Source organism: Magallana gigas, chromosome 2 (assembly GCF_963853765.1).
Source record: "Magallana gigas chromosome 2, xbMagGiga1.1, whole genome shotgun sequence".
Lineage (NCBI taxonomy): Eukaryota > Metazoa > Mollusca > Bivalvia > Ostreida > Ostreidae > Magallana > Magallana gigas.
The window spans coordinates 2,581,944-2,599,256 of record NC_088854.1 but is presented as its reverse complement, the minus strand read 5'-3'; the positions used below and the strand labels follow the sequence as shown (position 1 = coordinate 2,599,256).

The window sequence follows — 17,313 nt, the reverse complement described above, 5'->3', positions numbered from 1 at the left end:
AGCATCGATCCTCAGGTAGTGTAGATTTAAATTTGTTCAAATCATGGTTCCCAGGGTAGGTTGGGGCCACAATGGGGGATGTTTTTTTGTTTGTTTTTTTTTTTTACATAGAAATATATATTAGAGAAAATCTTTAAAAATCTTCTTCTCAGAAACTATTAGGCCAGAAAAGCTCAAACTTGTGTGGAGGCATCCTCAAATATATAGTGTAAATTCAAGTTTGTTTAAATCAAGGTCTCAGGGGTAGGGTGGGGCCAAAATGGGCGATAAATTATTACATAGGAATATATAAAGAAAATCTTTAAAAATATTCTGGGAAAGTTTTCAGTCCAAAAAGCAGTAACTTGTGTGAAAGCATGGGTTATGCAGACTAGGTTGATCAAACCATGATTCCCTAGAGAAAATTGGGGAGGAGGGGGGGGGGGCGTTATATAGGAATAGAGAAAACTTACAAAAAGGTACAACAACAAAAGGGGCTTGGTGTTTACCATAAAAATATGTGGATAAAAATCGACAGATATTTTAAATTTTGTGAGCAAGATCTACTGTACTTACCATGGTAGTTTTCAAGCTATTTGATTTTGATACTGTAATGTTATTTTGATCAAAGTTAATGTTATTGTTGCTCAGGTTAGCGATTTGGCCCGTGGGCCTCATGTTTTTATTTGTAACACAAAAAGTGCAATTTAAATTCAGAGTCGTCAAGAGTTTATGACTGCAATGACTTTACTGGTTATTTGGAAGAAAAATGTGGAGAGTTTTTATGACAGCAAATTCAGAATGACATGCCAAGATAACATCAGTAAATTACTGACTTTGAAGAGAAAACATACTCAAAACACAGAGTATAGTCAACGTTTTTAGGTTGTTTTTGTTCATCATATTCGTTGTTTTTGCGTTTAATGACAAGCATACCAATGGTACCTTTTATTCCAGAAGCATGGGACGAGCATTTGCATCTGAGGTACGATCAGTTAAAATATAAGTTACGGCAGTTTTTATGTCACCAACCGCCTTTATATTTATTAATTATATGTTAATCACCCGTTAAAAAACTCGCAAGAACTGTTACCATAGATTATACCATATTTATTAGCTGCAATAATGTAGCCCTCTCCGATTTTTCAAGTTAAATCTGATGTTTACTGAAGAGGGCTACAATTCCACAGGATCTCCGTAATGGTGCAAAATTATTTTTTTAATGCGGCTGACTTTGGTCTGAAAAGATCGATTTTATATTTGACTTCCTTTAGATAAAATGATTTTCTAATTCAGGTTGAACAAACTAACCGTATATAAATCAAAACCAGATAAAACACATCGGCATGTTTACCAGTCATCTTTTTCAGCAGCCATGACAGTTCTCGCGTGATTTTATGGGATGTACACTTGTAGTTTTGATGGGCTTGATAACGTGAATGTCAGTGTAAATAATCGATCTTTCCTCGTTATTTCACTAAAACATCATTTAAGGAAATGGTATATAATGGAAAATTCATATTTACCGCGTTAATTGTGTTTATAATAGGGGAATTCCTCAGTTCAAGATCCGCTCCTGAATTCTCATTGGCTTTCCCAAAATAAAAACGGTCAAGGTCAGTAAACATGGCGGACAAATTCAACTTTCGTTGTTGACATACACGAAAAATAACCGATACGTGGACTATACTTGATATTTTTGGATTAATTTATGCCATAGACATCTACAACGTTTGTGTTTAGGTAAGAAATGCAAATGTTATTGTCATTTATATACGATTTCAGACGAAATCGTTGCGGGAGTGAATCCCTCCCGTACTTGCACCATTACGGAGATCCTATTGAGTTGTAGCCCTCCCCCCAAAAAAAAATAATCGGGAGAGGGCTACATTATTGCAGCTATATATTTATGTGATTGATAATAACAATAATGTTGTCACACGCTATTCAAATTTACTTAAAAGTGACAAATCTCAATGCATATAGTGCTTTTTGCATTGAAACTTTGGCAAAAATAACACATAAATGAAAGTAAGTTGAATTCCATCTTTTTTATGTTTTTTATAGGGAGTTCCAATGAATGTTTGATGAATGAGTGTTTAACCGGCATCAAGTTTGGATATTATTTATAAAAAAGACTCAATGCTTGATTCTGCAGCTAAACAAGCTTAAAATACAGACTGTAAACTTAATAACCATAACTAAGTCTACTGTCTTCTGATTTTCATTTCTGTTGTTTTGAGTGAGTAATGATATCCATGCCAATCAAACCAATTCACGCCATCAGCAAAGGACGAATGACTTCCATTCAGGTACAGCCCATTGAGGTTGGCTTTATGGCACTTGTTATACCACCAGCCACCTTTAAATTTTTTTGAACATTCATTGTTATCTTTGTCTCTTGCATAAAATGATTGTCCATTGTGGGTTTCCATCGAATCTCCTGAGGAACAAAAATTGATTTTGTTATTTAAATGGATAAATTGACCTATAATTAATTATTTAATTTGTCTGAATAAATCATGCAGTTGTTTACCTGCATTTCCTTCGTATTCGCCGATTGTCAGCTTATAACCAGATTTTTTGTTTCCGACAGAGAAAATTCGGTAGTAGGCAAATCGGCTTTCGTTGTCAAAATCAGACATGTCCACTCTCATCTCATACCATCCCTGAGATGTTAGCTGATGAATTCTCTGGTTTCCTGTTATCAATTTCAAGGCAAGGCAATAAAATTATGTATTCTAAAGGTAGTCCATCTCTAAATAAAGTGAACGGAACAATTTTGATTGATATTAAATACATTAAATACGTCTGTTAAGTTAAAATAAGGCTGACTTAATCAAATTCAGGAGAAAGTAAGTAGTGATTTAAATGAACATTTTGCACTTGAATATTTTTTTAAACAGTTATCTGCCTTTCATAAGAATTAGGGTAAAATCATTTTCATAAAACATGTACGATAGGTTATGAAATTTTGGCCTTTTTTAAGTAAGGGAAAGCTTATGCAAATATTTGCCAACAGATTTGTAAGAAGATAACAAAATGTTTAAAATTTTAAAAGGTGAACCCTTTCATTTTATAAACCTTTTAAATCATAAGATTTTAGAGATCAAACATTCAATCTATTAGATATGATATATGAAAGTTATGGATAGTAAATTGTAATCAGTATTACTCTGTACCAATCCAGTAGTCTCCTTTAGTATCACCAAATCCATACTGGTACTCTCGCCAAAATCTGTTAAATCCAACATTCCCGATTTTTCGCCTTTGAAAAACCTAATATAAGCATAATATTAACAAAGCGTTCTTGATATATTACTTTATAAATAATGACAATAAATACATAAAAACTGCATTTATTTTCTATTTATTATTAAATTATAAAAAAAAATATATGTTATTACCGTCCATCCACCCCCAGCCGTAGTCATGTCACAGTACACATTAAACCCTCCTGTTCCTGGTGGATAAATCGTGTAGACACCGCTTGTGGGGCTCACAGCCATCATGATATCTTGACAGTCTACTGGTAGGGGACAGCATGCTAAAAATTCCAATCTTTAGATTATGACATTATTTTCTTACGAATCACAATAAACAACGCGTTAATCGTTTGTTGTGAAAGACATGGAAATTGTTATCCAAACTTTTCTTCAAGGTTACATTACCGATCATTGCTTCTAATGATTACGTTAGAGTCCATACACATACTTACATGCTTTGGGCAGCAGAACAGTGGTTATAAAGCAGCAAACAATGATTGAATATGCAGCATATATAGTACTAGCCTCTGACATATGTCTCTGCATACTGATTTGGTTTGGTTTAGTTTGCTTCGGTTTGCGGTTTTTTCCAATAAAAAGTAGTACACATCATTGATAATGTTTTAATATGTTTTGCTAAAAATTTGTATGTTTTGCAATAATTTGAGAAATGAAATAAAATGCATACTTTTATTCTGAATAACGACAAAAGTATCAGAGTAAGGAGAAACTAGATGCTGTCATTAGACAGTAATACCAGCACCAAGTGTTTGCCCCTAAATAATTAACACTGTTTTGTACCAGTTTAATCAAAAATGAAGGCCACAAGCAAGTTCCGTTAATACATTTAAAAATTATAATTTTCATAACTAAAGGATTAGATAACTTCCCATGGCATATGATAATACACTTGAGCAGCACTTTATGTGCAATTTGGGATTGAACTGTTTGCATGTGAATTTTAAGTTAATCAATAATCTGAACATTTCATGTCACAGAAAGTATATGGTCTGTGGCACAAATCAGTATCTACCGGTATTATATTTTTACGTATAGGTATCCTGTAGGGACCCTCTTAAAGTTCCTGTGTAACAATTTTTTTTATATACCCGTAGTGTACCTCTCTGGACACTGTGGTCGCGCTCCATTGACCTGTTCCGTACACGTCCCAGACAAATTCTCGCGCAATGCGAATGGTGCACACAGAACAATGACTATGGCGGCCAGTTTGCAATTACAGACGTTAATGCCAATATTTCTTGACGAATTGTTTGAAAATGAGGGGAATATGCGTCAACATTTTCAAAGATTAATGCAACTCTGCGCAGCAGCAATGTTGTCAACGTAATTAAACCATAAAAATATATGAGTTTCCGTGAATTTAAGCGTTAGAAGCAGGCGCGGATCCAGAATGTTTTTCCATAAGGGGGGGGGGGGGTCCGAGTACGTGTTTATACTTTACAGGAAAAAGTTATCCGATTGGAATATGTTTATAATATATTAAATTTATTTTATTCATAAAAATAATAACTGGTTTAACGACGATTTTATATATATAAACTATTAGTAAAAAACTACATGTAGTTAAAAGTTATACATTGTATTTTATATATTGTAGGACAAGGGATGATAAAACTAGAATAGAAATGTATGCGGAAGAAACTGTACCTTTCTACAACCTGGATGATTTTCGGCGGTTCTTTCGGGTTTCTAGAGCAACATTTGAATGTTTATGTAGAAATATTGCCAACTTTCAACAATTAAAACCTGGATGGACTGGAGGAAGAGAATTTATTTCAACAGATAAACATTTGTTAATTACCCTATGGTATTTAGCAACCCAAGATAGCATTCACAGCATATCAGATAGATTCAATGTCACCGAGTCCTCTGTTATCAGATGTCGCACAAGGATCACAGACATTTTTGTTAATAATCTAAAACATGTATTTATCGTCCTCCCTTCAGCTAATGAACGCCAAGACGTAATGGACAAGTTTGAGCAAAAACAAAATTTTCCAAATGTATTAGGTGCTATAGACGGTACCCATATTGCCATAAAAGCCCCTAAAAATCATCCCGAAACTTATGTCAACAGAAAGGGTTTTTTCTCAATAATCTTGCAAGGAATTTGCAGAGAGGACCTTAGATTTGTTCATTGTGTTGCTGGATGGCCTGGAAGCTGCCATGATGCCAGGGTGTTGAAAAATACAGATATATGGGAAAATGGTTTGAGAGTTTGTGGCAATGGGCATTTTCTTGGAGATGGAGCTTATCCATTGAGAAGTTGGCTTCTTACTCCCTACCGAGACACAGGACGTCTGACACCCCAACAAAGGAATTACAATTATCGTCATTCAGGCACAAGAGTAACTATAGAACGCGCATTTGGGTGTCTAAAAGGACGTTTCAGAAGATTGCGATATTTGGAAACTTCAGAATTAAAAACATCGGTTGAGGTCATTATTTTATGTTGCATTATTCATAATATATGCATCCTGAACAATGAAGATGTGCAAGATTTTTTTGAAGACAATCATCAAGGACCTTATGTGCCCCAAGGAAATTTAGTCGACAATCAGGCAGAAGGACTAAGGAAACGTGATAATATTGCACGAAATTTACCTTAAGTGATGTATTTTACATGACATGACTTAAGATTTGGAATACATGTATCAATATGTAACTACATATGGTTCAGGTCTTGTCTTAATTTGTCATTACACAATTCAAAAAGATATAATCATTGGTTGAAACTGTTTTATTGAACACAAGTATGTATATTTAACCTCAAATAAAAATAACAATAAAAAATAAAACAAAATCTCATATTTTTTATAATAACAATGAAATAAAACAGAAATTGGCACTATCTGTGATAAGTATAAAAGTAAAAAAGAAACAAATACAATCATGTGTTGTACTTTGCTTGTTCATAAAAAAAACAAAGACATCCTTACATCTAAGGGGTAATCTACCAGATATTTCCCTTTCAATAATAGTTTGCTGAAGTAGAAGGTAACAATAATGTTCAACATTTGAAAACTTTTATGGCTTTGCTGATTTGCTTCCTACACATAGGACATTTATTACCAGCAAGATTTGACGCACATTTCATACATGCTATCAGATGTCCACATGGAACAAATACAGTTTCTGCAATTTTCCCATCCTCCATGCATATCTTGCACTCGTCTATAAATGAAATATAAAGCATATTTGTATAAAATGCATGAATTGAAATTCAATCTTATCATGTTTAAACTATTTTGTTTGGCTTGATTTTAGAATTTCCAAAAAATTTCCGAACATTTCCATCTTTTCACGGTGTCTCCTTTCCACTTGTTCTTCAAAGCGCTGACTTTCATTCTTCATGATTTGTTCAAAGCTATCTAGAACATCATTTGTGCGGCGTCTTTTTGAACTTTGATTTAACTTTTCAGGAGACACGCATTTTCTCTTAGTAGAAGTTGTAGGAGTGTCAGGCCTACCTGAGTCACTTTCTTCTTTGCTTGATTTGGTTTCTGGGCTCGACTTGTTCTCTGTTCCAACAACACATTCTGGTTGAACATTAGGCTTGGCTGCCATGAACTCTAATTCTTCCTCATAAGGGTGATTTCTTCTTTCTGCCCCACTTTTTTTGTTGTGATCTTTAACATTCTTCAAACCTCTCATCAAAGTCTTCCACCTCCCTTCCACCTGCACTGCACTAAAGTTACAGTTTCCCTTTTCTCTTAGTACTTTGGCAATTTTGTTCCATAAGGCTTTCTTTCTTAACTTCCCACTTGTAACCAACTCCTCATTCTCCCTATATTGGCTGATTAATAGAAGTGTTGCAGGTCTAGTCCAAAGAACTGACGAGTCTGGGGCAATCTCAATGGGCCTCCCATCTTCTCCTTCCAGATCTAGGCTTTCATCCTCCAGCTGAAGCGTCTGAACATCATATCCACCACTACCTATTAAGAGTACTATACATGTACATGATGTAATAACTTAATTAAATAAGAAAAAAAAATTAAATATGAAACAAAACATTACTTATTAACTATTTTTTTTTGCAGAGGCATTACATTACATGCATTGTACATGTATACAAGTAAAAACCACTTATATTTGGGATATGTATCAATACAATTTTTCTAAGCAAGTTCTTTCTTCATGTTCTTTCAGGTGGTTCAGGCATTTTTAATGACACCCAAATTCCTAAGCCAATTATGATGTTTATGTTTACAGGCATAAGGTTTTTTATATTATGCATTAAATTAAAATTGTAAGTTCAAGAACATGCTATGACCTCAAAAGGCAACCACAACTTAAATAGTTTAATTATTTTTGTATTAATGACATCAAACAGGACGTCAGTGGCGGCGTCGAAAAACCTTTACGTTTATTTTATTTTTTTTGGGGGGGGGGGACGGGGGTATTAAGCACGCTTTTTTCGCAAAATACATATAAATATACTGCATATCATGCTGAATTTAAAGCTATACCGTTTTTCAACCCGAATTTCCCGTGGATCTGCAGTTCTGCAGCCTCTAAATTCAAATGACTGTTCTTGTATATATATTGTACACAATAATCGCTCATAGAAAAAAAAATACACAAACAAAATACTCAAAAAATCTGCCTAAACATGCTAGGCCCCCATTTAATGTTGCGAGTTGTCGTATAAACAAGGCACATTTTAGAAATAATGATGTTTAGATTGTTAGAAGAACTTAAAATCTATGTAATTAGTTTATATTTACCGGGATCATCACATGCATGGTTTGCAAACTCCTCCATGTCTCGGAAAAGGCGGTGACATGTATCACATTCAAAGAGCGTGGCTCTGTTTTGCGCATTAGTCGCCATGTTGAATTCTGACTGCACTACCTCTCGCACGTGGACAGAGAGAACAGTCCGAGAACAGTGTATTTTTGAACTCCTTTGACTTTGCACATGTGCGGGGTGTTCCGAATAGTCAATGGAGCGCAACCTGTGTCAGCTACAGTACGTATTGGTCAGTTCTTTTCTATCGTTTGATTACCTTATTTAAACTGTCGCATTGCAGACCTGGCAGACAGTGGCCACGTTTTCCCCATGACATGTATGAGCAGCTCAGGTTTTGAGTAACCCTTTCTCCTATTAGGGGAAGTTAAACTATTTTATACTTTTGTAATTTAACTACGGCTCAGTCTTTTTACATTACTGTGGAGTTTATATTAAGTATTTTTTTGTTACTTTTGATATACTGGTTTTACGAGGTAGAACTGTTAAACATAGGTGCTTGCTCGCGCGTGTTCCTGTGTGGTCACGCGTCGAGTGTGTGTGCGTTATATTGGGATATAAATGCATGATATCCTTTTTTTGGCCGTGTAGTACGGTGTACTTGTATATTGTCCGTGTAGTACGGAGTATTTGTATATCGTTTTGACGTGGTTTTTCTTTGTTAAGTAGTGTGATACTCTTAACGTTATGCAGTGATCGTATTCGCTGTGGTTTCGTGCTATTGTATGGCGTGCTGTTGTTGCCATAATGTTATATTTAAGTCCGTGCGACTTAGCCTATGTTTATGTAAGGTATATTAATCCTGTAACTCAAAATATGTTTATTTGTTTTATTTAATAAGGTCCCTATCCAGTTTCTGACAGTCCATCGCCGTGGTTATACCTGTCCGCCACTGTCTCACGCCATGCCATATCTACCCACTCCTATTCTACATGCCCGTGATGGAGACTTGGGACAACAGAAAACTTAAACATTTTATTGTTCTTGTTATGTTTAAATTATATGTATATTTGTTTGGTTTTATTTTATATAAAAATTGTAAATATAAATCGAATCCTGTTGTGTTTGACTGAACAGTCACGACGGCTGTCGTGACAGTCTGTATAATAATCACAAACAAAATTAAATTATGCCCCCTCTCCGCTGAGGTTGCCGGCTTTAGATTTGCATCTGTGTGCCTACATGTACATAATCGTGTGCATGGATTTAGAGAAGGGGTGGGAGTGAGGGGTCCAGACCCTCCCCCTCCCATGACAATTCATTTATATCAATAGTAAAATTACCAAAAATACACCTCGGACTCCAATGCCCTTGCAGACATGTAACTGTCCTAACCCATTGCGCTTCAATGTTAGGTAACATTATTTTGGGGGAAAATATTATATTTATTTCAATAGGAAGTATACATCACAATATTGCAGGTGTCCTGCAACACCTTAAAGCTGTTATTTACCCAATAAAATAGTGCAAGGGGTTTTGAAGAATAGGACATAAAAATACATGCATGTTACAAATATCTGATCTTTGTCTGAAGTTACGTACACAACACAGGTCTACAGGTCTCAATAGCGGGTAATAGTTTTACCCAGCTCGATTAGATGGGTTTCACGTGGTGTATGTGTTTTCCATATGCAGACAAGGAATAGTTAACATGCATAAACATTTCTTTTGTGATGATCAGCTAAAGGGATTCATATTGTACTCTAATTGGATTATCATTATGATATTGACCAATATAGGTAAGCAGAATACATGTATAGTAGCACATAAGCATAACTTTCACTTTCTAAATAAGTGATATCCCTTGGCTAGCATCAGGGACGTATATATGTCCCTGCTAGCATACTATCATCTTTTGCTATTTAAATAAGCTTATACCTATCCTATCGCATTTGTAAAGTTTCTGTCATTTTAATTGCAAAAGTTATTTTTTCATTTGCCAGACCCTATATTGAACCTGTAACAATTTCGTATTAAATTTGTGCATTACATGTATAAGTAAGTGTAGAGACTTATCATTTTTATACGAGTTATAATAGGAAGGAAGGGGTCTTTCTTTTTTAATGTATTATAATGCATCAAATACAATGTAGGCCATGACCCTATGGGACTCTTCTGACCCCATGAAACAGGAAAGTACAAAATATCTTCTTATGTCATTATGATGCATCAAATGGTGTAAAGTACAGGACCCCAAGGTGTTGTCTTTAACCCCCACCCCCCCCCCCCCCCCCACACACACACACCACACACTGAAATAGGAAATGATGATACACTATGGAACGCCTCAACTACCTTATGTGAATAAACTTCATTTTATGATTATACTTTAACATAACATGATATTATACTTTAATGTTAAATACTGAAATCTGATTGGTTTAAACGCAATTGATAATCCGTTCTATTACCCTCAGCGTTAGCAACACTCTTAGCAACGGGTAACACAACGAATTGTTACATGCACGTACGGTTCGCCGTAGAATTCACGTCATTTCTATATAAAAACAACTAAAAATTCTCTAAAATTAAGACATTCAGTATAATAAAATAAATAGTGTCTGTTTGGGAGGATAACAGTTGAAATTGACACCCCTCGATGGTTTCCTCGGGGTGTCAATTTCAACTGTTACCCACCAAAACAGGCACTATTTATATAATGATGCTTTAACATTACATGATGGTACTTTAACATTACATGATGCATGGTACTTCAACATTACATGATGGTACTTCAACATTACACGATGGTAGTTTAACATTACATGCTGGTACTTCAACATTACATGCTGATACTTCAACATTACATGATGATACTTCTTCATTATATGATGGTTCTTCATTATGTGGTGGTTCTAAAAATAGATCTATATCGTGATTGTAATGCACCGAAACCCAGATCCAACATCCTCGTTGTCGATGAAACAAATATTAGAGGATTAAAATATGGGATATGCTATACGATTTGAAAGGGGGGGGGGGGGTAAGAGAAACGTTAAAGTACTATCACGTAATGTTGAAGTATCAATTAATATGTAATGTTGAAGTATCAGCATGTAATGAAGAAGTATCATCATGTAATGTTGAAGTATCAGCATGTAATGTTGAAGTCCCATCGTGTAATGTTAAAGTACCATCATGTAATGTTGAAGTACCATCGTGTAATGTTAAAGTACCATCATGTAATGTTGAAGTACCATCATGTAATGTTAAGGTACCATCATGTATTGTTATACTTTCATGTTAAATACTGAAATCTGATTGATTAAGACGCAGTTCATAATCCTTTCTATTACCCTCAGCGTTAGCAACGCACTTAGCAACGGGTAACATTAAAAAATGTTACATGCGCGAAAATTATGCGCGTACGGTTCGCTGTAGAATTCACGTTATTCCTATATAATAGAAGTGAAATTTTCTTAAAAATTACGACATTCAGTATAACAAAATAAATAGCGCCTGTTTGGAAGGATAACAGTTGAAATTGACACCCCTCGAAAACCATTGTCAACCTCCGCCTCGCGTCGGTTGACAATGGTTTTCTCGGGGTGTCAATTTTAACTGTTACCCTCCCAAACAGGCACTATTTATATAATGTTGAAGTACCATCATGTAATGTAAAAGCAGTCTAGACGGGACTCCCAAAACGGAGTCTTTGGCTCCATCATGCATTGCGGTAAAATGGCGTTTCTAATGTAAACAACGTGCGAGTTATGCCCCTTAGTTCTAAATAAATCTCTAAAATTGGCCAAGATCACGACAAAAATTAATTCTAAACTTTCAAAAACATTTCTGAACGCATATGTGTCAAATTAATGTCATATGTTCATAACCATTTACTTGTATTACGCAAGATTAATTTTTAAAATGAAAAATTCATCCAAAACTTCGATCACGCACAACTATAACTGTTTTGAAATAAATTGAACGCTTGGATATGTTTATTCATCATTGTTTGTTAAAAGTATAGTCTCATTTTAATCTTTTTCATGCTAAATTATTCAATTATCTTGAATGTATTTAACATGGTTTCCTAACATCGCAAATGCCGCGAGCGATTATAATTGTTTTGATGTTAATTATCAGTTCAATTTAAAGATTTATTGTATCTAGAGTGACAATTTGTTTCATTTTCTGGGCTTTTAAACAACCAATTCTATTTTTTACATACCAAAAAGACGTTTTTAATCATCGCTAGATCAACCAGTTTTTGTTTGTCATCAAGGCTTTTTTCGTTTAATTTTATCTCTTTTTAATCAAAAATTCGAGTCTATATCATAAGTGCCGTACGAGTTAACAATGGGGGTTCAAATTTTAATTTATTAACTCGGACGTCAATTTTAATTAGCTAATTAACTTAATCCGGCTTGAGGTTGGCAGTCGATTGATTACTTTAGAGCGATCGGCGACAGTATCAACACCTTTTTTATGAATGTGAACAAATGATGTGTATAATGTGGCTGTTCTTTTTTATAGTTTCTTAAGTAATTTAGTAGTAGCTTTAGATTTTGTTTTTGTTGTTGTTTTTACTCATGTAATTTATATTTTGGTCCTGAAGAAGGGACGGGTTGTCCCGATAATTTGACAATTTCTATTGTTCGTGTCGTTAGCCATTTTTAGTGCTTTATATATTCAGTTTACTGGCTTAGTATCTAATACTATATATTAGATCCGACACTTTAAAGATTTCTAGTGTTGTTGATTCTATTCAGTGCTTTATATATATATTTTGGCAAAAACATTGCATATAGAGTACCCCATTTATTTGGACAGGTAGTATTTATCAATTCAGGATTGACAAATGGATTATGAATACTGTTCACACAAAAGAAAACCCGGTTTGCTGTCACACTGACAGCTTCTCTTTTGTTATTTTTGTTAGTTTTTTATGAATTAGTTAGAATAAACGACCTGCAGTGATTTGGTAATATTTGCAGATAAATGTATGTAACTATACATGTATTTATACTTTTTTTAAATATCAAAGTGATAGATAAATAATAAAAAAATCTTTACTCAGTCCCGGGTTTTTGCTTCCATCACTTTTCGCTTAATATTTCGATAATCATAAATACCTTTGTGCTCAATCTACGTTCATCCACTAATATGAAAAATGTCCAGATTATCTGTTTTAAAACGCCCCTCGGCCGCTTCAGGTATCAATACAGTACACATCCCAAAATAGAAAGTCTACGTGGATTTTGCATTGCATCAGCCATTAATAAGGCCGGATGATAACGTTTGAAAACTGCGCAAGGTGTCCCGAATACTTCCGAATGGAGAAAGATGTAAACATTTCCCATTATAAATCTCTGTAAGAAATTTGTTTTCTTTCCTGTAAACTTTTATGAGTAAAAAAGGATAATTTGTCAATGAAGATATCTTGGATATTTTCCATTTCATCGATTTCAACTGTACTTCTTTCACAGTTATGTGTATTTTTATTTAAAATCCACAAAAAGTGGTGGAAGCAAAAACTCGGGACAGAGTATAGAACTGTTAAAAGAGATTTCTGAAAGTAATTTTAAAATATATACTGTATAGACGATAATTTTACAAAATTAAGTAGTTGCTTTATGGTAAACAGTACATGTTCACAAGTGACTGTAAAGCTGTATTATATTAGCTCTCCGGAATTTTTTTTATCAACCAATTTCAGAGAGTGAGTCTGTATTAAACCGACAGTCAGGTCGTCATGCTCATATTCCGTAATAATTGCTTGAAATTTTAAAAAATGCCAATTTTCACAAGCTTGATAGGCTTTTTTCCCTATACATTGCCGACAATGCAAAATGAAACATTTTTTAAAATAATTTATACACATTTTAATTTCACGACAGTTAACCTTATCTTTGGAATTTTTATTTATTTATTTTTTAAGGGGTTACGTGTCGTTTCCCATGTCTCATATTAATCAAAATCTCAAAACCAATGTCTTAAAATTCTTTGTTTTTCTTATCGATAACTAGAAAGTTTGTATTATAGTGGCAGGTAACATGTACATAACAAAAAGCATTTTACAGCTGCAATTGGCATCTGTAGGAAAAATTAGATCGAAGGCCTGCGGGGTCAACTCTAAAGTGTTTATCCCTGAGTTTTATAGGTTACACGATCAGAATTACATATATTCATACTCAGACTCACACACCAACACGATAACATATTCGGATTTACAAGTTTACATGTCTGGATTTTTGAACACGATTACCCTCCATACAAGAGATGACGTAGCTACTTCAAAAGTTGTTAAAGGAGTTCTGGGAAAACCATACTTTTTTTTGCAAATTCTGGTGATAGAAAATCTGAATCTGATCACACTTTAATATGACACTCCCAGTCATATTCTAGAAGATTCTTTGGCTACTGCAAAAAAATGACGATTTTGAAACCAGTTTTTTTGTTAAAAAACCCCCCGTCATTTTTCAGCCATTTAATGATCCCCAGGACCAAATTAAAATTTCCAAAACCTTTTTGCGCATCTATAGGATACCCTAAAACATATTCCAAGAAATGATTTGTCGATTGTTAAAAAATGTAGGAGGAGTTCGAGGAGGAAGGTTTTTTTGTGAATAAACATCACTTTTTACCAATTGTTTGACCCCCAGGACTACCAAAGAATTTTTGAAACCTTTTTACAAAACAACATGACACCCCAAATCAAACTCCAAGAGTTCAGTTTGCTGGTTTATAAGAGGTAAGAGCAGTTTGAGAAAGTAAAACGTGACGGACGGACGGTCGGACGGACGGAACAGGGTAACAACAATATACCCGAACTTTCTTTAGAAAGTGCGGGTATAAAAATATTCTTCAGATGAAATAATTATGAAAAGAAAGCATGTCATTCCTCAGGTTTTCCCTCAAAGTATGAGCTGTTTTATTACGCATTATAACAACATTGTTGGATGCAGCCAGTCACATTTTATGTATGAATAAAGAATAACAAGGTTTTAGTAAACACATTCTGAAAATATTAAATATCATTGTAAGACCATAAACTTCTTTTATGTAAATAGCGGGAATGTTATAACTCTCTTACACGAAATACGATGGAAGAAAGAGTATTTTTCATCTAAAATATTTTTACTTTAAGCTAGTTTCATACATGAAAATGTAAACTCTGTATGGTCTCCTTATTTTTTTTTTAGGTTTATAGTGCGCGATTTTGATATATTTTTAAAGATTAAATGCATTACCACCTTAATACAAACAACATAAATGAAATAATGATTTAATCAATAGTTTTGAGTTCTAACAGTTTTCGGAATATATTTTAAATGAATATAGTTTGAGAAATGATGATGGGAATTCGAAAAATAAATTCAAACTTTGATGATCGAATCATCTTTTTTAGTATTAGAGTGACAATAATAATATTCCAGTGTGTTTCACTCTTTAAACAATTTAGTGAAAATTGTAATATTTTCAAAATAAAGATTTGGTAGTTTGTACAATTTTTCGATGAGCATTCAAAATTCACTTGTATAAAAGTAAATCATCGACCTTTGAAATTGAATAATATCACTACATATAGTAAGGCTATAATGTACAATTGGTAGATCTAATTTATTTTTTATTGGGATTGGTGTGCTCCATTAGACCCGATTTTGATACCTAGTGCAGATATATTTCGGAAAATGTTATGTTACTGCAAAAATGCATACTAGTTAAAATACTTGGATAAATATTAAACATTCTATCAAAATTTACGATGTAAGAATGAATACTCACCAGAATCCCAGAAAAATATGTGATTAGACAGTATCTCTACGTTAAAGATTAGTCAACCGTACTTATTTAAACTTATTTATATGTTAACGACCAATAAAAAGAATAAGCAACGTGATTTTGAAGCGTGGTTTGCAGCAAATGTGGTTAAAATATATCATTTTATCGCAAACATTTTTTTTTAAATTTCAAACCCACCGGGGATAGACGTGAGAGTAGTTTGTCATGAAAAAGATTTATCTGCTGTTTTAAGTTATTTATAAAAATATCTGACGGCATAATCACGAATATGCATAACACTTTTAAAAATTTTGCTTATATTAACCAAGTTCGATTTTTTTTTTATCTCAGGTGATGACGTTGAATTATTATCGGTCCCCTTAGTATCATAGCCCATAAGCAAACCTGTCGGGGAATCTCAGTGCGCAGAATTTTTTCTTTTTTTCGCCCTCCTTAAAAGTTAGTGCAATACCACAATATAGAAATAAGATTCTTTTTTTATGAAATAGTGGTAAAATGTCACAGGTCTGTCAAATTCTGTGCCTTTTGCATTACAATATAAAATGAATAGAATTTATATTAAACTCTCCCGTTACGCCCTTTCCCTGCTTTTCCGGTTAGATTTTGTTTAATTAGAACTTAAAATCATACATATCCATTAATTTATTGATGAGACTGCTGAACTTTGGCATACTGTATTTCAGACCACCATCCCCGTTCACTGTTGTAATCACCTTTACCTTCTATCACTAACCCCTGCAGTCAGCTGTTCACATCGATTTCACTCGATAAAATAAAATAAAATATTTTTTTTCGATTAGCATTTTGCTTTTCTTTATGGGTACACCATTTGTGTTACTTTTTCTACAATTAGAGGCAAGACATCTAGTTTTATTTACAGCTACCTAATTAAACTTTGTACTTTCCTGTATTATCATCTTCGTTCTTCATCTTCAATCAGTCACCGTCACTGCCCGCCATCTTTGAACTGGAGGTCTTACACGCAGTTAACATAATTGGTTAGATATTCTCTATTACAAATATAAGCAACTAGAGATTCTCTACTTTTGTTTTACTTTTTGCGTTCGACTTGACTATAGTTGAAATCGATGTCGCAATGTTTGAATTACTGTAGATATGTTTGGCTGACAAGTCAAGTATATTTTTCTTTTTCTTAATTTTTTTTTCAATTTCTTTAATTACGTTTTAATATCAGTACATGTACTTTACCTATTTGCCCTCTGCAAACACAAATAAATTACATCATAGGCAATATGGTGCATTAATAAAAAAAAAGATGTTTTCTGTATTATAAAGTGTTCGAAAAATTCAAGAGGATGATCAAATTAAGATAACTGAGTTTTACGCAGAAATTGAATTGCAATGGTTTTAAAAAAACTGAAGTTGTTTACAGAGCGGGAGCTTTGGCGCCAGTCATATTCCAAATGATGAGCATTTAAAATGTTTGTACGTTTACGATACTACTCTTCTTTACAATAATTATTTAAAAAGCTAATACCAATGAATTTATAATAAAATGATTGCTTTCTGTTTACTTGATTTAATCATATTT

At 33.7% G+C, this 17,313-nt stretch overlaps 2 protein-coding genes across 3 annotated transcripts; both read right to left on the bottom strand.

Annotated features, from left to right (window-relative positions):
- Positions 1–2,030: 2,030 nt before the first annotated feature.
- On the bottom strand, positions 2,031–15,860 carry LOC105334913 (fibrinogen C domain-containing protein 1). The gene is made up of 6 exons (XM_066074489.1): positions 15,744–15,860; positions 3,698–3,815; positions 3,387–3,526; positions 3,162–3,258; positions 2,516–2,680; positions 2,031–2,422 (listed from the first exon to the last, which is right to left on the bottom strand). The coding sequence occupies exons 2-6, from the start codon at positions 3,789–3,791 to the stop codon at positions 2,187–2,189; spliced, it is 732 nt and encodes a 243-aa protein (XP_065930561.1). The 5' UTR covers positions 3,792–3,815; positions 15,744–15,860; the 3' UTR covers positions 2,031–2,186.
- On the bottom strand, positions 5,828–8,195 carry LOC136272628 (uncharacterized). Of its 2 annotated transcripts, XM_066074488.1 has the most exons (3): positions 7,994–8,194; positions 6,737–7,201; positions 5,828–6,440 (listed from the first exon to the last, which is right to left on the bottom strand). In XM_066074488.1, the coding sequence occupies exons 1-3, from the start codon at positions 8,097–8,099 to the stop codon at positions 6,277–6,279; spliced, it is 735 nt and encodes a 244-aa protein (XP_065930560.1). In that variant the 5' UTR covers positions 8,100–8,194; the 3' UTR covers positions 5,828–6,276. The 2 variants fall into 2 exon arrangements, with proteins under 2 accessions (XP_065930560.1, XP_065930559.1); XM_066074487.1 differs by having other exon boundaries at positions 6,301–7,201; positions 7,994–8,195.
- Positions 15,861–17,313: the final 1,453 nt, after the last annotated feature.

Coding starts and splice junctions, on each gene's coding strand:
- LOC105334913 (XM_066074489.1), bottom strand. CDS start 3,791: ATGCAGAGACATATGTCAGAGGCTAGTACTATATATGCTGCATATTCA. Junction 2,681..3,161: donor TAAAGGAGACTACTGGATTG/GTACAGAGTAAT, acceptor AATTGATAACAG/GAAACCAGAGAATTCATCAG. Junction 2,423..2,515: donor CGAATACGAAGGAAATGCAG/GTAAACAACTGC, acceptor TTTGTTCCTCAG/GAGATTCGATGGAAACCCAC.
- LOC136272628 (XM_066074487.1), bottom strand. CDS start 8,099: ATGGCGACTAATGCGCAAAACAGAGCCACGCTCTTTGAATGTGATACA. Junction 7,202..7,993: donor CCATGCATGTGATGATCCCG/GTAAATATAAAC, acceptor TACTCTTAATAG/GTAGTGGTGGATATGATGTT.